This window comes from Saccostrea cucullata, unplaced genomic scaffold (assembly GCF_032062105.1).
Source record: "Saccostrea cucullata isolate Sc308-1 unplaced genomic scaffold, CSIRO_AGI_Scuc_v1 ctg336, whole genome shotgun sequence".
Taxonomy (NCBI): Eukaryota; Metazoa; Mollusca; class Bivalvia; order Ostreida; family Ostreidae; genus Saccostrea; species Saccostrea cuccullata.
The window spans coordinates 137,501-158,379 of NW_026926997.1; the positions used below are offsets into that span (position 1 = coordinate 137,501).

General features: G+C 33.2%; 2 protein-coding genes across 4 annotated transcripts in view; one reads left to right on the forward strand and one right to left on the reverse strand.

Annotated features, from left to right (window-relative positions):
• Positions 1 to 20,879, forward strand: part of LOC134273197 (leucine-rich repeat and coiled-coil domain-containing protein 1-like) — an 82,948-nt gene that overhangs the window by 2,050 nt on the left and 60,019 nt on the right. The window contains exons 2-8 of one of the 2 annotated variants that reach the window (XM_062755380.1): positions 284 to 501; positions 946 to 1,056; positions 1,353 to 1,405; positions 1,642 to 1,779; positions 2,177 to 2,263; positions 2,481 to 2,529; positions 3,481 to 3,664. In XM_062755380.1, the coding sequence (XP_062611364.1) occupies positions 284 to 501; positions 946 to 1,056; positions 1,353 to 1,405; positions 1,642 to 1,779; positions 2,177 to 2,263; positions 2,481 to 2,529; positions 3,481 to 3,664 (840 nt within the window). The remainder of the gene's footprint in view (positions 1 to 283; positions 502 to 945; positions 1,057 to 1,352; positions 1,406 to 1,641; positions 1,780 to 2,176; positions 2,264 to 2,480; positions 2,530 to 3,480; positions 3,665 to 20,879) is intronic. The other variant, XM_062755382.1, reaches the window with a different exon arrangement.
• Positions 10,387 to 18,184, reverse strand: LOC134273198 (FMRFamide receptor-like). Of its 2 annotated transcripts, none has more exons than XM_062755383.1 (2): positions 18,047 to 18,184; positions 10,387 to 11,836 (listed from the first exon to the last, which is right to left on the reverse strand). In XM_062755383.1, exon 2 carries the CDS (start codon positions 11,814 to 11,816, stop codon positions 10,668 to 10,670), a length of 1,149 nt encoding a protein of 382 aa, XP_062611367.1. In that variant the 5' UTR covers positions 11,817 to 11,836; positions 18,047 to 18,184; the 3' UTR covers positions 10,387 to 10,667. The 2 variants fall into 2 exon arrangements, with proteins under 2 accessions (XP_062611367.1, XP_062611368.1); XM_062755384.1 differs by lacking the exon at positions 18,047 to 18,184 and adding an exon at positions 13,424 to 13,592.

A 20,879-nucleotide genomic window follows, 5' to 3' on the forward strand; every position in this document is an offset into this window, starting at 1 on the left:
CAAATCATAACCCCCGGGGGTAGGGCGGGGCCAAAATGGCTGACCAAAGTTTTACATAGAAATATATAGCAAAATTCTCTAAAAATCATTTTCTAAAAAATAGCAAATCCATGATTGGTCATGGGCCTACTTTTGGATTTAAACTTTACAATAAAAAGCCATTTTCTACTTTTTCCTACCCTTAGTGCTCAGGTGAGCGATGTGGCCCATGGGCCTCTTGTTACAATCACCATAAGAAAGCACTTCTGTTACATTAATTCTGCACTGATTTTCTTTTCTGTAGGTCCCTTGTGAAGATAAACCTGAGTTATAACCAGATCAGTGACATTTCTGGATTTAAATCTTTACATGGAGCTGAGTATAAGCTGTCACATATAGAGCTCCACGGAAACAAGCTTGCTTCCCTCCAGCATGTCATCAAGTCCCTCATTGGCTGCTCAAACTTACGACAGTTAACACTAAACGTGGACGGCTCTACAAACCCTCTATGTTCAGATCTTGGTAAATTATTTACCTCTTGCACTTATATTTTTTATTTACATGAAAAGGTATCTAGAAATTAAATAAATTACACTATGGTATATTTATTTGTATTGTATTATATTTCTGAAACACTGATAGAAAATTTGTGTTTGTGTCCAATAAATATGCCAGTAAGAAATACATCATTAAAATTAGATTTTTTTTTTTTTTTTAATTTAATTCTTCTTTTAAGAAAAGTAATATCCAATGTGTTTAAGAAAGGATTTTTACTTATGTGAAAAGAATTTGTAGGAGTATGGATTACATGATATACAAGGCACTTTAAGGGACTTTATGTAATGTGAAGAATAATCATCTATGTGATAATGTCTATTTTCTTATGGTAAGGACTGAGATTTAAGAATCTTTCTGTTTGATGATCAGCTCTTGTGATATTTATAGTAATTCCTTTGTTTGTTGTAGATCAGTACAGATCCAGGTTATTATCTGCCCTTACCCAGTTAGAAGCCCTCGATGGAGTAAATCGACACGGGGGCGCTGTTAGCAGCTTTGATGTCTTATCAGATATTCCAGGTATAAATAATAAACTGTGGACAGCAAAGCTGTCATTGGGTAGCTTGATGTTATCTATGAGATATTGAAAGTTTATTATTTTTTGGTAAATTTCTGGAATGTGTGATTCTTTTAAAAAAAAAAAAAGAGAGGAAAAATCACGTCAAAATGCAGTTTGAGATTGATTAGGAATTTTAAAGAAATCATGTTCATTGCCAAAATATTGCAAATATTGAAGCATTATATTATGAAATATAATTATCAAGAATATCTAATTTTACACAATTTTGAGTCAGTATTTTACTTGCTATTTATAGGCCTGGAGGACTACATGGATTTCCTTGTCTCTCAATCTTCATCATCTGTGTCTGTAAGTGACTCAGAATAGCAGGGTTATTGTTCTTTCCATAGGCATTTAACTCTGCTAAAGTTATGAATTTCACATATCTATTAATATAAATACATACAGTCATTGATTATTGTTTATTTACTTGTTAACAAACCTAAGTTTGTGGGGGGTGGGATAATATTTTTACAGATTTGTCTTGTTTCCATTTGATTCTTAATTTTTGTAATAATGAAAATGTGTACATATTTCATGAACAGGAAAGCAAATCTATGGATGTCATTACTCCTAAGATTGATGAAGCTTTGGAGAAATTCAAACAGAGGAAATCGGGGAATATATCTACCACAGACATGAGTGTGGCAATGTCTGATGCTGACACAAGTACTGGACTCTCTGTAAGTATGATCCCCAACAAAGTCACCAACAACAGGGTAGTCAGAAAAAATCCCTTATAAGTAAGCTGGTGTCTTAGGTATTTACTTATAATTAAACATAAGTGAAGCATATATATCATCTTTGAAATACCACAGAGTAATTACTTTTGAATGGCTTTTCAATCTTGATGAAAAAAGGATTTAACCTTTTTTAACATACTCAGAAAGAAAATAAAATTTTATGTGTATATTAAGTATGAGGGATAAGAATCCTGTTTGTCAATCTGTTTGCTAGATTTTTACACCAGATCCAGAGCAGGCAGTGTGTGTGATGCCTTTCCCTATATAACTAGATATCTATACAGAGTAGGTACTCTGTGTGTCTGTCTGTGCCTTGATAACTAGATTTTTTTAACAGATACAGAGTAGACAGTCAGTGGTGGATCAGGAGGCCAGGCTAGGATTCCTAGAACTACAACTCGCACAGCTGATCCAGGGGTCAAAGGTTAGTTGATGTATCACCAAATTAAGTTGAGTCTTCTATGAATCTTGAATGAATAAGAATTGTATGAAAGCGCCTTGTGTGATGCTCTGAATCATTTAGAATGACACTGAAAATGGTTTCTTTCTCATTCCCATGTTCTGGTAAAATGCTTTGTTTTGAAGTTCAAAAATGAATGTCATGTTGTAGAAGTGACTTGAGAGGTTTATTGCTGTTTCAGGTGACAGAAGACAGGAAAACACCTGTGACAGTACACGTAGCCAAGAGAGGTCTGTACAGGAAGCTGTCATATTAACAGGGCCACCGATTTTAACCCACTTACTACTTATGTGAAATTCAGTTTTTAGGACAGCAAATTCTCATAATGCCATAAAGTTAGATTTTCTAAAATTCACACATACTCTTCCTTCATGGTTCTGCTACTTGATGATTTTATAAAATAGAAATCATATGAATAGGCACCACAAAGTGAGATATTTTGGTTTTAAAATACATGTGTATTTATTCAAATCAGTGAAGTCGTTTTACAGAAAGGTGCACTGGAGTGCCCTCCCTTAGCTCTATAGATTCTGATTGACAGTGATGGTGTCTTGTCTCATTAAATCTGTCATTATATATTTTGTCCGGTAGAAGCTGTTCTCATGTGTCACACCTATTTGTGTCTGATTTGTTTATAAACAAGAAAAATTAATGGGGTCACTCACCCAACATTGGCATTAGAGAAAAAACTTCAAGAATGTCGATCTGATGATAATAGATCCTGTTAGGATATATTGGAATTGAAAATCAGAATGGAGAATGGTCATAAACTGTGCTTAACAGAAAATTTACAATGTATTTGTAACAGGTTCGACTGACAAGATTCACACATTATATATGTTAATTTGTCTTTACAAGTATTACACACATCTGTGAAGGATTATATATAACAAATTTGATTAAAATAGAATAAAAATTTTAAAATACAATTTTAAATATGACATAAGTTTGAATTATTTACAATTTTTTTTTATGTTTTGAAGTACTATAAATTTTTAGCTCTATTGGTCAGAGACCGGAAAAACTTATTAAGAGTAAGGTGTCTTTCTATCAAGTACATGCATTAACAATTTTTCAAAATGCTACTCCTCCTACAGTTTTGGGCTGATTTCAGTATAACTTTGTACACAAAAAGACTTTACTAAGACTACACTATTATTCTGATGTTTTATATTTTTTAGATGTAGATACAACAGATGAAAGTGACAACGACTCTCTCCAACAAAGGAGTAAATCTCCCGGAAATCGTAAAGCAAGGAAATCCAGGATTCCGAGTTATCGTAAAAGTACAGTGGCTTCACGATCTCGTAAAGAAGCAAACAGTCCAAGCCGAGAAACAAGCAGTCAAAGTCCAGCAGTTAACAGGTAAGTCCCAACAATAAAACAGACAGACAATTAATTACATGTAGATTGGGATTTAAGGAATGATACTCAACCTATTTAATTAGGAAAGAATAGTGTCAAAATTAACTACACATAGCTTGAAATTTTTATTCTTTTTCACAACTGTCGTATATATATTTGTAAATTAATAGCTTTCATGTATGTTTTAAAGAATAAGCAACAAGATTTCAATGATTTATATATAAAATTGATATCTTTTGTTCTCATGTTTTTAAAAATGACAGTTATATCAGACACTTGCAATGTTTACCATGTGGCTATCAAATTCATGCATCTTACCATATACATATACCTAAGCTACTGTCAATAAAAGAGAAAGTGAAAAAAATAGTATGTAAATTGTATGTTGGCTGTATGCAGTATGTGCTTCTTAGAAATCAACCATACAACTTTCTAGTCTCTGAGGTCTCTTTCTTGGCAATTGGGGAAAATTGACATTTTTGGCCTTGGGAATGGTTCCTTTTAAAGGTACACTTGCACCAGTTATATTAGAGGGGAAAATTGTATATTGTCTTCATTTCTTTCTGGGAAATGTCCCTTAAAGATTATATAAAACAAAATTGTGTACCTTTAATTAAGTTCTGATGTAAAGCAATCAATTTCTAATGAAACATTAACAGAAGTTTACATGCACACCGAATCTCTTGAAGGCATTTTGCTCATTTATTGTCAGACATATTGATATCATTACACAGAAAAGTTGAGTTTGACTTGCTTACTTAATGTGGGATAAGTATTAATTTCCTTTCCAATAACATATTTCATGTCTTGTACATGGCATTTTGTTATTTCGATCTTCTTGTATTAATAATGAGCATTTATTAGAGATGATAAAAATGCCATAAAAAACAAAGTAATGTATGTAAAAAGGATTTCCAAATTTCAAGTATTGATGCTTTAGGGACAAACTACTTCCTGTATAGGGGGCTGTGTTATTTTATTTGAGAGTGCACGAGTTAAAATAAAAATTATCTGGATTTATTTCTTTGAAACTTAATAAAATGCATCTTTAGGTAAAGTGAGTCAATGTCGAATGAAAGGTCAAGGTCAGCAGATTTTGATGCAGTTCAACAGCAGTCACCAAAATGTATCAGCAAATAATGTTTGATGAAAATGATTTATAAATTATGTTATTTTTTTTACACCGAACTTGAATAGGAAACTTGTTAATCTACTGTTCTTTAAAATCCAAATATACTTAATTTACAGTTACATACAGGGTGTATTTTAATAGTGCAATATTATATTTGTTCATCTTGTTTTATCAGTAACTTTATATGTAGGCACAAATTCCAATCAAATTTTATCATTTGTGTGACTTCATCAGATTCCAAAATGATATAAAGTGCACTCAATGAAATCATTGCCATACAAACTGTTTTGTAGAATTATGTTTGTTTGTACTTTAATGTGACCCTAACATGAAACAAGGGCACACAGATTTCTTGTTAAATATGAACATATTAACCTTTAATTTTTGGCAGAAATTCCATCATGTTCAAAATGTTTTTGTCTCGAGGAATTACATTGACAAAGGAAATATATGTATTGCTTTTTTCAAAGTGGATATATGGTTATTAACTGCCTCAAGAAAACAACTGTGTACATGGGAAACAATTTATTTCATTAACAATGGAGTTTTAATTGAGTCAAGAATTATATTCTGCATTTATATTTTTTAACAAATTAATATAAAATCTTGTTTTGTCAAAAATATTTGAGAAGATAGGAATGAATATTTTGCAATCGCAAATTTGGGTTTGTAATTCAATGTAACTGATAGTTGATAGATTTATAGTAAGCCTCAATTCATTATAAGAATTAGGTATGTTAACATTTAAATTAAAAAAAATAAAGACTACACACTAATAATAAAACTATAAAAATACATAAAAACTTGTACTTAAATGCATTATGTTAGAATTCATAAACAAAATAATTCTTCAACATATGTCAATTATAATCATCAGAGTTTTTTATGTGCATTTAACTTTCTAGATTAGGAAAATACCAATCTTTTTAGGACTCACATAGAAGTCAGACAGAGATTTGGATCAAAATCGATTGCCAAAAATGTGACTTAAATGTGTGTATAAATGATACTAGTGTGTGCATAAAGCATGTTTTTTTAACTTCCCTAGTGGGCCAAATAGTCACGCTCATTGTTCCTGCTGCACCCTGCACTGTTGGAGACGGGTTCGGGAGTTAATCCCCAGGGTTAGGGTCATAGTGGGTTTATACACTGTATATAAAATATAATATTAAACAGTGTTTAATTGTTATTAATTTATGTAACGTGCCTTCTCATGTTATGTAACACATACGTTTCATGCTTCGTTTATCTAAGGCACTTTACCATCATGTAACAGTCTCTTTTCGTGTTATATGTTTCTGTAGTGTTAATGTCAATGTATATTATATGTTTTCATAATTTCATTTGTTGTACGTCGCTATTTATGTTATTTTTATTGTTTATATTGACGCCATTTTGGTTTTAATTAATGGTCAATTAGTAGCAATTGAGGGGTACCCCCTAGGGGGCATTCATCTACTTACGTAAATCAAAACAATAGAGGGTTCTAGGCAATATTGCCACTGGTCAATATAACCAATCAGAGCCCTGATTGAGTTATTTTTAAATAAAAACAAATTAATTAACCAATCAAAAGACGTAATTTCATAATAACTATCTGCAACTTTCCAGGAAAGCGTCACTTTTCTGAGAACTGGCAAAGGGGAAAGGTCACGAAATTTTTTTTTTTTTTTTTTTTTTTTTTTTTTGTATTAGTGTGAGTCTGTGTAGATCTTAGTTAGAGGTTAACCATGATTTCATTCAACTGATTATTATCACTTACATGTCTAATGTATTTTATATTTCATTGCATAACAAATAAATCATGGTTATGTCTGCCCAAACTTAACTTTGTGTTGTCTTACTTTATGTCATAGCTGCAGTTCCTAAGTTTAAGGTTAAGGAAATTAATTTCATCCTTATTGAACGAACATTAAAATTATGAATGCAATCATATTTTTAGACACAGAAAAGACAGTCTCTCAGATAAGCAGTGATCGTGTTGTGTTTTAACTGGTTGATTACTGAAGTTAGTTAATTGGAATGTGGGGGATAAAAATGTGTACATTCAAAGTATATGTTTACAGAAGCCATTGCACTCAAGTGTTTACTGATAGGATCTTTATTATAACTTGAAATCATGTTGAGTAAACATGGCATATAATTTACAGGGTTGGAGGTTGAAATGGATACATAAAGGCCTTCTTGGATATTCCCATAAACAAGATATCCTGCAGCTCTCGGGGGCTATAAACAAGGTACCCACCAAGTGGATCCAGGCCAGAGACAGGCTATGGTAGAGAGTCTTAATTCTGATTCATAGATCACATTAGGAAGGTGTCTGGTTAAGTAGCTAGCAATCTGTGGGGTGGTCGTTAAGGAGATACTTACCTGTGGGGGAGTAATTAGTCTATTTATAAACAAGTCTAGAGTCCCACATCCAATTCTGCTGTGTTAGCATTTAAAAGTTTCTAAAAATACACTTACATTCAAACCTAAATTAAGTGTTCTTGAAGGGAAATCATATGACAGGTACTGTAGGTTGCTATATTATCATGACTCCTTATATACATGATACTTATTGATATTTATCAGCAAGACAATATTTTTGCGAGTTGTGTAGTTATTGTGATTTATTAAACTTTATTTTACAAATATGTGTGAGAATAAAATATTTGCAAGCAGACAGTCTCTCTTAATTACGTGAAAATAAAATCTGCAGATTTACAGTTGGTTCAGTAAGCAGGAAATCAATTATAAAATCTTGCATATAAGTACAGAGAAATTTTCAACCTTGTTTTATTTTTGCCCCTTTCACCCTTCCGGGCAAATTTAAAATCGGGCAAATTTTTAAAAAAAGTATGAATTTTTAAGCAGAATTTAAGATTGGGCAAATTTAAAAAGGTGTTTAATTGTTTGCTAGTGTGAAAGGGGAAAATAATCCTGTATACTCTACTAAAAAGTAATACATGTACTTGTTATCCAGTTTTCCCTGGTGACCTCAGTTTTTCTCTTCTTGATATCAAATAATTTAATAATATACTGTATACAGAGGAAATTTTCACCCCCCCTTTATTTTTCGCCCATTTCAACCTATTTATAGGTGGTTAAATTTAAAATGGAGTGAATTAAAAAATACCATATAATTTCTTAAACAGAATTGTGACTGGGTGAATTTAAAACAGGACAAACTTCAAATTTTTACCAAATTTTAACACTGCATGGCCATAATTTTTTATGGTTTGCATCTGGGCTGTTTATTACATCTGACAAAACATTTATTTGGCCACCGACAAGTTCAATCTTTTGTCCTTGACCTTGAAGTTGGCCTACCTTTGTAAAAAAGATAAACCTTGGCCATAAATTTGAAATGATTAGTGCTATGGATTTCATATTCACGTGACAAGACCTTTCTTTGGCTACCATCAATATTTTGATCCTTTAACCTTGACTTTCGAGTTTGTCTTACTATATCTATAATTTTTAAAAATGTAAATTGAATTTTTTTTAATAAAATCCTTTTTTTAATTTTTTTTTAATAATTTGACACTTTTATAAAAATGTGAAACATTAAAACTAACTTATTGCAAAATAATGCCCAGATGTAAGAATGCAAAATCTGATAATCGGAAAAAAAATCGATTTTTTATGCAAATTTACACATACTTTATACCCTTTCAAAACCATTTCTAACATGTCTATGTTAAATTGTTAGTTACTTTTATGTTTTATTTTCTGTGTCACTTTTTTAAACCAAATTAAATAACACACTTTGAAATATTTCATTAATGAATATCTTTTTGCGTGCATTTCTTGAGCTGCAAGAAGGTCTGCAAGTTGCTAAATTCAAGGTCTTCAACTGCTCGGACAAAAAATAATGGTTTGTTGCATTAGACAGAAAGTTGCTGATAAATGTTGCAGGTAAAATATAATGAACATATCAGGGAAGAAACTTACAGGAAGTCACAAAATAAATTTGGTTGTAATGATAGATTTGATTGTAGATATATGCAGGTATAATTTACTTTTTAAATCATTTTTTGATTTGACAAATGTAATGAGGAAATCCTTTATCAGTTTTTTCTTTCTGCAGATAAGAAGTTGTGAATGAATCGCTGGACAAAATAATTAAATAAAGGGATAGTTTACTTTGTACTTTTCCCATTTTCCCCATTGATATATACTTTTATGAAATTGCATCCCCTCCAGCATTTATCAAGTTTCTTAGTGCAAAGTGATATATCGCCTAAGGTTTAAAACTACAAAAGTTTACAGTCATTATTGTTTGTTGCACTTTAGCAGAGAAAAAGAAACAGTTTACTTCAAAAAACTGAATGAAGCATCCTTCATACTTGGAATATGAAGGTTATACACAGGAAAAAATTGAATTGTGGCCTAATGTTTAATTTCTCTGTACTTCTGTAAATGCATAAATGTCATGTGTTATTATAAAAAGTGACAAAGATTTGAAAACAGATTACAAAGGGAAAATGTTTTCTGATGCAGTGCCTCTGTATTCCAGAATTTATGAATGGTTATTTTTATTAATGTAAAGGACATACTTAACGTCACTGCTCATTGTTTTAGTGTGTCAATGAATGGAGTGTAATTACTTTAATGAATCATGAATGAAGGGCTTCAGACTTAAAATATTTTTCAATAAACGTTTTATGCAATTTATAATTATAAAAAAAATTTCTTTAATAAATTGTAGAGATTTCCTTTTAAAATTTTCAGTTAAAACTTACAATTAAAAATTTTGTTAAATCTTTCAGTTGTGAGGAAAATCTCATTGAACATTGATGTGTCATGTTTTGTGTAAAATCTGTGTTTCATGTTTGGTGTTTAATCTTGTCACCTTTTCTCACTTGCTGGCTTCTGTCAAGGTCATTTACACAACTGTCCTTGAAATCTATGTTCCTCGTGTCTGTTTTACTCGTACACTCCCAGGGAAGCAGGGGATTCTATTGACACCCCTGGAAACCTGTCCCCGCCTTGGTTGTGTGACCATTTTTCTGTGATAAGCAATGCCCTGGGGTGACCTTCAGCTGTTGTAGACAACTTTTATGTGGGTTTTGGAACATTTTCATGATAAAATGTTCTGTTTTTACACAGAAGTTAATGCTATGATCTTATGTACAAACATCATGTTGAGAGCTGACTCAAAGCAAACGATGTCTGTCGGCAGAAGAGAAATGACATGTGCTCTGTCTTCCTTCTGTGAAATATTGGACAGAGGTAGAAAAATTTCAGTCAGGTTAAAGTGCAAAAATTTTATTAGGTACTAATGACAATTAGGTAATTAGGTCACCTTTTTAGGGACTGTAAATTAGACAAGACATTGATGTCATTAGACTGGAGAGAGTGTATGGATAAGCTCTTTAGAGGGATGGCATCAGGCATTTGTTTTCTGCCTTCATTTGTTTGTCTCTGTCTGTAGAAGTCACTTTGTCACAATTAGCTGATCTCACAGCCTCTGTACAGGCCTCCATTATCACACTAATTCTCAACAGCTTATGTTTTAGGGAAATTGAGTCCACAGAACTTATTCATTCTGTAGATGATTTCTAAGAAGGAGAATCAATGAATCATACAGCAATTACAAAACTAGTAAGCAAGGTAATTATTTAATGTCAAACCAAAGAACATTTTCCTGATCGCAATTTGTCACATCGATATTGATACTGACTGATACCTTGAGGTCAGTTCAGAGCTTTGAAGTACTTTTGTTGTGTGATTCAATTTAAAGTATGAAATATTTACAGTGAAATCAATGATTCATCATTAATATATGCAACTAATTCAAAAAAATAACATTGTTTGTCATTTCTTTTAACAAATGGAATGAAAAAATAAATAGCACAAAAGATATACATGAAGTTTCTCATTGACTCAGAGGAAGGTGCTTTCTGTGTTGTAAACCTTCATGCTGTTTCCACGGCGACTTCCGGAACTGTCGTATAATGTGTACTTGTAGCGTGTGCTCTTACGTTTCCAGGGGTAATACACAATCTTGATGAAGACCCGGCGGAAGCGCTTGCCAAAAACACAATATAAAATAAAGTTCACTGCGGAGTTGACTGTCACCATCAGGTTACTGATAGAAGTCAAGTGCACGTAATGCAGGCTGCACTGTAACACACCCTGATCAAAGATAGTAAACAGAATGTTGTCTGCGATGGAGGGCAGCTGACAGATGAGAAAGACGACGATCACAGCGATTAACATGATGGTCAGATTGGCCTCCTTGGCTGCGTTCGTACTCATTCTGTTACGAGTCTTTTTCGCGTTTTTCACTGCTCTCATGAGCTGAATGTTGAGTATAGATATGAGGACAAATGGTGCGAGGAACATGACTATCAGATGCAGACAGATGAAATAGACTTTTCTGAAGTCTTTGTTATTTCCGAGGGTTGTAGTCATCACTTCTGGCACTGAACGGTTCAGATTGGGGTTCCAAGTCTCCACAACTGTGAATTCAAAAAATCGAGGCACATTGTAAATAACTGAGCAGACAAAAATGAGAATGATAATTCTCTTGGTGCGGGACTTTGTACATGTGTTGGCTGCCTTGAGGGGGTGACACACGGCGATGTAGCGTTCTATCGTGAAGCCCACGGTCGTGTAAACTGTTCCCGTCTGAGCCACCAGAGCCAGGGGGTACAGATACTGGTTCATGTATTTAGAGGCGAAGAAGTACTCCATTAGTAGAGCCTTCTCCAGGTAAATCGTAGGGAGGGCAAACAACAGAATCATGGCCAGTAACACGCCGGTATCATAGACTGCAAGAGAAATCAAGTAGTACGACGTCGAGCTCCGCATCAGACGGTGTCGCAGAACCAAGATTGCCAGGATGTTCCCGATAATGCCATATGCCGCTATGATGTTTCCCACAATTCCCCAGGTGTAGAACTGAAATGTGATGGCTTTATCATAGATTTCGTAGCAGGAGTCGCTGGGGCCCCCAGTGGGGGTACTGTTTGTCATGTTGGGCGGGGTCATGTTCAGGGTGAGAACGGGTTGGAGTGTGTCCTCCTCCATCCAAGAGGTTTAGATATCAGCTGTAAATAAACAAAAAAACAATGATACATACTGACAACTTCAGGAAAAAGTTATACAGCCTTATAGAGAGATTTCAAATGATGGTTTTTGGAGGAATAAAACTATATGCGATGCATGCAAAAAACTTGACGTTTAAGTGACCTGAATTATGAAACTTATTCAAGGAATAAATATGGCTTTACCACAAGAGTTTGCTTTCTGTAACCATGTTTTCTGTAATTTTGTGAGACTTATGTTCATACTCAAACTCATACTTAGATGACATAATTGATTCCATGATTGCAAATATATGAAACATATTAAGTTCATACTTGTGCATGTGTAACTTTAAATCTGAAATTTGTACTTAAATGGCATTGGTGCTTGAATTCACTTAGATATTCAGATGGCATTCATATTGTAAATCTTAAATGCATACATATATAGTGTTTACTGTAAAACATGACATCAGCTGCTGTAATTGATTTCCATCATCCCCACTTTCTAATTGAAATTGTTGAGCCTTTCTTAACCAAAAAAGTTGTATTGAGTCCGTGTATGTTAAAGAAATCAAATTTCCTAGCCATAAGATGATAAAATATGACGTAGCCTCTCGTGTATGGACTCTAGTATTCTGTGACAAGTACGCCGTGATAAGTTGATCCCTCAACCATCAGTGGGGGATCTGCTGGTCTCGGAGTCCACCACGAGATGTTATTGGTATGCTGAGCAAAGAGACAGTAGATTAAGATGCCTATTTCCTCAGGCTCTCACTCTCTTAGAAGTGAAACCGCACATTTCTGAACAAATAATCTGTTGATGCTCCTACTTTGTCATATTAATATTTTCATCACTCACTGCAGGTGCTGCAATTTGCATGTAGGCTGTCATTTTGGTCATAATAATTAGAAAAACTGGACAAAATTAATCTAGAATTTTTATTAAATGAGTTTGAAATATCCCTTCTGCATGATTTGAGGGCAGGTTTAAGGTTTGTAACCTTGGAATGGAACCTGTAAGAAATCGGGCGAGCACCTGTCATGGCTGCTTTGTCTGGTTCCCTCTAATCTGATAACCTGTAAATCCACGAGCCCTTCATCGTTACGGGCCCTGTTGTAATCCAGTTTATGCGCTCTCTCTAATACTACTTCAGATTGATTGATCTCTGAAGGAGGCCGAAGACCGAGTTTTTTTCACCGTTAACCATGGAAGACAAGATTTTTTTGCGGTAATTATCCTCTCGAATCTGATGCAATTTTTTTCAATTTGTTCATTCCAAGGAAATGTGGATAATGCTTTGTCAAGATCAATCAAGAAAAATAAGAAAATTTAGTTTTTAATTTTTTTTGAAGTTATTAAAGAACAACTTCTAGTAAAATAGAAGTCTTTTGATTTTAGAATTTTAAGTTGGTTAATTGGAGGAGTCAATATGCTAGATGGTAAAGTTATTGACCTCATGGAAAACCCCAGATCACAAAGTGTTATGAGGATTTGGTACAAGTAATACAGTTTGCGAACACTTGTACCTGTATTAAATGTTTTTATAATAAATAGGTAAACAGAGTTAGATGAGATCTCCGTCCAGCTTCTGAGGATTGGGTGCCCACCTGTTCTGAGGTGGTGATTTATTTACCAGAGAAGATCGGCATCCCTTGGAGCCACCAGAGGTCGTGTGGCGTGTCAGAGCCGAAGTCGACCTCCGCGAGTCACGCTTCATTGAACATATCCATGTTCCCGACCCTATCAGGCTCCTGCCAATGGGTTCACCAATTTATATGTTTACTCTCAGCAGTATTTACGTCTGTCAGTGAATACGTGCAGTTATACTTGAGATCTATCTCAGTTTCTTTTATTGTCTATACTTTGTCATACAACACTTAATGAGATGATTACTCGTGCTTCACTGTTTTGTTCGTTGGGTATTATTTTATTTTTCCCATATGTTGTCAAGCATTTGTTAGTCGTGTTTAAATCTTGGCATTAATTTTATTTGTATGTTTTAAGTGAAAGCTTAGTTGAACATTAAGAGTGATTAAGGGAAAGTCCCATTAAATAGATAATTATCAGGAACATCAGCAAATGCTTCAAAATAAAAATGTTCAAAGGGTCACAGGAGGTCATATCAAAGTATTTAGATACCTCTAATGACTATATCAGTTCTCACATCAAACTATTTAAATGTGTCATACGTCTACGATTTGATTGCATAGCTTAAGGGGACTTGTGCATTTGCTGCAAATTAGGCATCACAGCATTTGCATGAAATTGACATGGTATTCATTTGAATCTGCATCATTAATGAAGGCCGTTTTCTTTGAGGGATCAACAATGGTTGATTTTTTTCATTTGAAGAAAAATGAGTCGCATGCGAGGCTGATCAGCAGGAATTAAGCCATCTATCTTATGTGGTCAAAGAACTCGATCAAATTCCAGGAAAGTTCCACTTCATTCTTTACCTCCCATTAATTACGCTTTCTTCTATTATATTCTGAAGCTGTTTTTATCTGAATCAGAAGGTGTGCCATTCAATATAATCCATGTAGCACAGTTCCAATCAAACAAATATGTACAACATGTAGGCGAAACAAAAGCTGAATGAGAAATTGAGCACACATGATTGAAAGCTAGAAGAACCATAGCATGTAATGGTTGCCAATATCTTCATGTACACGGACTAGAGAGGCAGCGTCGTTCTTGTGGAAGGAAGTCGCGATTTCACCGGACACTGCTTCCTGACGGTTTTTCCTACTTTAGACTTTCAGTTTTGCCTTGAACTGTCATGTTAAGAACCGCTTCCTTAGAAGTCAGCCTATCGCTTCAAATTCATCACAACGAACAATCTGAAGACAATCAGGCATTGATTCTTGAGCTTTAATCATTTTATTAAGCAGGGATTTTTTTTACTTTTTCATCTCCAGTCTTAAATGCAAAACAAGGCTTTTAGATTCAATATATATAGTAATAAAATGAGCGAAAAAGCTATTGATTTAGTAATTCGAAAAAAGCAATATTAAATCAAAAACCGTAAAACTTGGACCTTTTATGAGACGTGTTACTGTAATTATTTAAATCCAGCTAACGAGATTTCCAATTCCAAAGGACAATTCCAGAAAAAAAAAATTTACAGCTGACATTTTCATCATAAGATGAAGTGAAAATAGTTCCTGTACATTTTGATTCGTAATATATTTATCTAGTAAAAGATTTTTATGACACATTGAAGATGATGATGATTTTGCACATCTGAATCTGAAACTTTTATACCTCTCTCCTTTTCTCATCTATGCACAAATACTGCATATTAAGGATTTATTCAATAAAAACAAGAAGTTATTAAAATTGATCAAAAAAGTACATGACTCTGTAATGATACAATTTTTAATATCAATGAGAGTAATTGGTTGTCGAGGGTTGTCATTGGGTTTTCAGAGGCAAGGGTTGTCGTCGTGTTATCGGAGGCGGATACACAGGAAGTCCGTCGCGGAGCTCTGCGGAGGATCAGATGTTGTCTCCCCAGCTGTCTCGGACACCAGGACAGCTCTATTTCGCCACCACAATCCAGCATTAACATTTTTTATGTGCCTATAGATTTTTTTTTACCATGTGTCTAATGGAGCGAGAAAAGGCATAATGAAATCAAGCCCTAAATGGAGAATTCATTGCAGATATAAATGGCCTGATCACATTGAGGGATTGAGAAGGCAGTGGGGGGATTAGATAGGAAATTACCTGTACTGTATCAATAACACTCGTAACATTAAACTACAGGCGAAAATGTGTTTAAAAAATATATAGCATTATCTAATATGAGAATATAGGGAAAAAAAGTGGGATTACTTAGTGGTAGTCAATTAATAGATTATTGTTTAAGTTGAAAGGTTAACGCATGCTGATAAAATTGACGGCGATGAGATATATGAAGTCCAATCACCCCTGGTTTATTTACAAGGTTTTTTTACCGTGATGATTATTTTGAGGGGTTATCTGGCTCCCCGGGAGTCAGGGATCACATTTCACAGGAATGTTACACATCTGCCTTCCTATCACAAATAATCGTTAAACACAGCAAAATATTGACAGTTCCAGGTCCATGTAAGAAGGAGTGATTTATAGGCAAAAAAACGGAATCAACAGGTGGACTTACTGTGGTGGAATAGCAACTCATTTTTATTTCTTGTAAAGTTTGCAAAACAGAATGTAGATATTTTTTTTTATTTTGATTTAATGAAATTTTTTCTCTATTTAAAATTTTTCTTCAAGAATTTTCAAGTAAATTTGGATTAGAAATAAAATTACTTGAAAATAGGACTTACAGGTATTTTTAATTTCAGAGAAAGAGAGACTGAACATTTCTTTGTGATTAATTGCAATCAAGCCTTTGTAGTTTAATTTTAAGAGTTTTGATTAAAATGGTTTTATGAATGACCACAAAATAGGTTTTTTTTTTAAATTAGCCACTTTGAAGTGCTGAAGTCTGCAGAGGTAAAATATTTTCTGATGATCTGCAATCTGACCCTAACCACATAAAAACAAATGTAAATGTTTGGGCAAATGATGATTTTACCATAAAAGCACAGAACTTCAATTAAAGCCCAACTGTTAGACACAAACTTAAATCAGAGAACTTAAGGTTAGATCCAGAGAAGGTTGATACACACAGGTAATTGTCTGATTAATAGACATTAAAGCCTGTTAACTTACAATTACTCTAGTGAAATCTCTCCTTATTCTTTTAATGCAAGAATCGGGCTCCAGCTACTGACATAGAAGTTAAGGGAATTGCTTCACTGGCCCAAGGCCTGGAAATGGCTGGAATGGACATTATTAAAAAGCCATCTAACTAGATTTATTTAAAGATTAAGGATAAACCTTTCATTTCCTAAAACCTCTTAAAATCCTTTCTTTTGTCCAGTCATCAGAAGGTGTAAGTTTTATGATCATGTAAATGATTTATGTTGCTGTTTATTTGTACGATTTATTGAGAGAGAAATGTATCATAAAAATCTGACGCAAATTGTTTCTGAAGATTAAATTTGATTCTAGTTTAGCAGAAATCCCTGCTGAGAATGAAACACAGTAAACACATTAGTAACCACTTAATTGATGTCTATATTATTTGATAAATACTATTATATTTGATTTTTAAAATATCGCACTGGGAATTCAGTGGGCTTATATTTATCGCATGTGCAATATTTAACCCAGTTATTGAGGAATTTCTCATCAATTGGTGATGTAAGAGTACTGATTAAAGGATAGACTGTTTTGAATCTTTATGACCAATGCAATATGTGTGGAGAGAGACACTTGGTCTTAATTTTCCAGAAATAAATATGTTTACTCCAGAGTAGATTAAATTCAATTCAGACCCCTCTCAGACAAAACTGATTTTCATTTGCTTTCTCTGGCTGATTGAACCTCATCCTATCTGGGTTTATTTTTTCTTAATTTTTGCTTTTTTCATCCATTTGCTAAAAAAATTTAATTTCTGCTTTCTAATTTAAACCTAATTTTATTAAGACTCTCTCAAAATCTTCCTTCTATCTCTATAAAAGTCAACGCGAGTCCTCAGCTGGGAGCTTTTGTTATAGAATCTCTTTTTTCTACTCCTTTGAGATGTGATGTTTTTTACAAGATGGTTTTATTTAAAAGCTCATTTGTCAAGTGATAGAAGTGGAGAATTCAGTTTCATTTGATATCGGCTAGTGACCAGCTTCTTAATAAGACTTAGAGATGTAACATTTGTATAGCCACCATTGTGACTAATGAGTTCCTCTCTTGTCACAAGGAATACAAAGCACAAAACTCTGAATAGAGACGTCAGGCATACCACAAGATAGATGGGAGATTCAAGATACTTGTAAATAAAAATGAAATATTGGGATTTTGTGGAGTCTTTGTAATGTAAATTAATTGTGAAAAGGAAAAGCTAATGCACTGTGGTGGATTATTGAAGACTTTGAATCTTCAGAAAAAATATCACGACAGCCAGAAAATGCTAAAATGGCTTTTAGAAAATTATGACCAATTTAAAATTGTTCCTGCAGCCAGTTTTCTTAAATTAAATTTAAAAATAAAATAAGAAAAGTTATGAATTAATCGTGCATTCCTGTTAGAGTATACAAAAAAATTTAAAAAATTAATGAAATTGAAAAAGAAATTTTAAAAAGTATATAGAAGACAATATTTTTGCAAAAGTTCATTAAATTAATCACACATTAAACACTTACCAAATTATCTACGAAGAATCACTCATTGGTTAAGAATTCCAGAAAAACAATCAAATAAGTTGCACTTGATGATGCATCATCGTAAACCCATAAAAAATAAACAAATGTTTTTACAATGCAGCAACAGCTACTAGTATAAATAGATAGTAAGTCAATCAGATGTATTTATGGACCTGCCGTTTGTGATAGGGGCATCCCTCAAATTGCACCTATCTGTGAGAAGCTTTCAGCCATCCACTGAATGCTGGTGTGTGATTGGTGGAAAGCTGATCAGATCTTTGTTATTGATTTCAAAAGACTTAGCATGTTCCTTTTTACCAATGGAAAAGAAAACTTCAATTTTTATATATTGATTTTTTTTTCCATTCTGTATTTTGTTTTATTCCTTTCTTATGAATTAATTAAATTTTTTTTATTTTAATATTAGTTACAGGTGAATTCTGTGCAAAAAAATTTTTCATTACTTAAATTTCAGTAATTATTGAATTGCAAAACAAACTGATTTATATTGAACTCATTCTTGCAACCTGGCTGGCTATTTTATAAGGATAAGTTAAAAGCTTGTTTCACTCGCTTTTTGAATACTAGATTCTGTTCTTTTTGCGAATTTATGAGTTCCTGACCTATTTAAGGCTGCAAATTCCATGTTAGTGAATTAATTTAAAGAATACAACTTTATTTCATGCTAGTTCTTTCATTTTTCTTGTAATGGTTGACAGTTAACACAAAATATCAACCGACAGGATAAAAAGATTTTCTGTCATCTTGGCCCGTAAAAATAAAAATGGCCTCCAGAAATAAAGGATGTTGTTTGTGTGTACCCTCATAATTTTATGTTATTTTGAAGTTTTTGATATTTCTGTCAATTAAGAAACACTAATTAAGACTTGTGTGGCTGATTATTTGTGGGGAACTTTGAAGGTCATTCCCCCTTTTCTGTCGGAAGGTCCATACCCCAGGGATCTACAATCTGTGCAGGTCTTTTGTTTGGGAAAAGAAAAACAAAGGATATATCTGATTACCTGCTTGGTCACAACAGTTAATTATCATAAAAATTCAGGGATGTCCAAATCCAGCTTTAGCTGATGCAAATGAACCATAGATACATGAAGAACATGAAGAATTAATGATACATGAATTTAAAGCTAACATTATATACATTGTACTAATAATTTGCATATATAACAAATGCAGCAATTAATTTACAAAAACTGTAAATTAGTGCATTTAGGACCTTGGAGCCAATTTTCAGAAGTCTCTTTCTTTGACCCTTGAGCATATAGCAGACAAACTAACATGGTAATATTGGGCTATGAATCTTCTTTTATCCTAAATTTAAAATTTCTGTATCCTACAGGTCTCTTATAAGATTAACCTCCAAGGTGTGACAAGTTTTATCATTCAAGTATAATGTACATCTAATAAACTAGGGGGATCCTCTTTCTTTTATTGTTGTAAATTATACAAAAACTTTAAAATTGATTTGAGACATATTTTATTCAACAGAGGAAATTGAAATAATATCAATAGTGTATAATTTTTGATATTTGTGATATCAATTTAACCAATATTGTTTGCAAAGAGATTTACTTTATTACTTCAAAATAAAACAATACGTGTATTTCATTATGCACATGTAAGTAAACTGTTGTTTACAAAGACATAATAATTGTCAAATGATATTGTTCAAAAGAATTACAGTAAATTGCTTAAGATCTAAGCAATTTTTTTTTTCTGTTTCATGTTGTAGAATCATCAGAATTAAGAGAAATTTAGAAATGTGCTGTTCTTTTGGACTTGACATGTATGTTACAACTTTGTGACAAGGTGTATTCAAACATCTGACAAATATGGAATCTAAGATATTGATTGTGTGTACTACAATGGATGGCCGCTATGTTTTATTTACTTTAATTCTTGGGGACCAAGAAATTGACGGATCAGGAAATATAGTCAGCTGTCAATCAACTGGTCGAAAAGTATCTCTGGTCTGTCAATTTAATCCCAGCATCTAAAGCATGGACAGAAAAAGAGCAAAATAACTAGAAAAAATAACTCGCATAACATTTTATGAGGAAATGTTTAAACAATAGATTCTGTAATTCTTTAACACCAGTGCTAGATTTAATGAAAGCTAATTAATTAAGGGTGCTGATAGTCATCCCAACATCAACCCCAGCCCACCCAAACCCCACAAATATAAAATAACAAAACAAAAAAAATCTAACTATGCCTTGATACCTTGAGGCCAAAGGCTGAGGTGAACCAATATTTGACCATGTCTGTACATGTATTGTCATGACCAAACCAAATTCAAAATTCAGAAATCATTTTATTGAGTGATAAAGAATTTAACATAATATATAGCATTTTCCCCATAATTAATAACTTTTACAATATGATTAAACACCTGAATAAACCCAATTTTGAGGTAATTAAACTCTTACATACATCTCAGGAAAAAAGAGTCTGGACCAATCAGAGAGCATTAGGTTTCCTGATCATTTAATAATATATACTGTGAAATGACTTATTTTTGTGGGGGATTAATTTTCACCCAAGGATGCTTTTGTTTTCGTGGTATGAAAAGTTTACAGACGGACAGACACGAATTTACAAAATGTGATCAGTTTAGCCTTCGGCTCAGGTGAGCTAAAAATCTAACTATGTCTTGATACCAGCTTGAAGTAGCCTGTAATGTAAATTTTCATATGACTACCTTAAAACACACACATCTACATTATAAAAAGTTCTTCATCCATGAAATCAAATCCCCAAAGGCTGAGGTGAACCAACATTTTTTTCTGACCAAACCAAACAAAATTCAGAAATC

Excerpts from the sequence above, each read along its gene's own strand:
- LOC134273198 (XM_062755383.1), bottom strand. The coding sequence starts at position 11,816 with ATGGAGGAGGACACACTCCAACCCGTTCTCACCCTGAACATGACCCCG.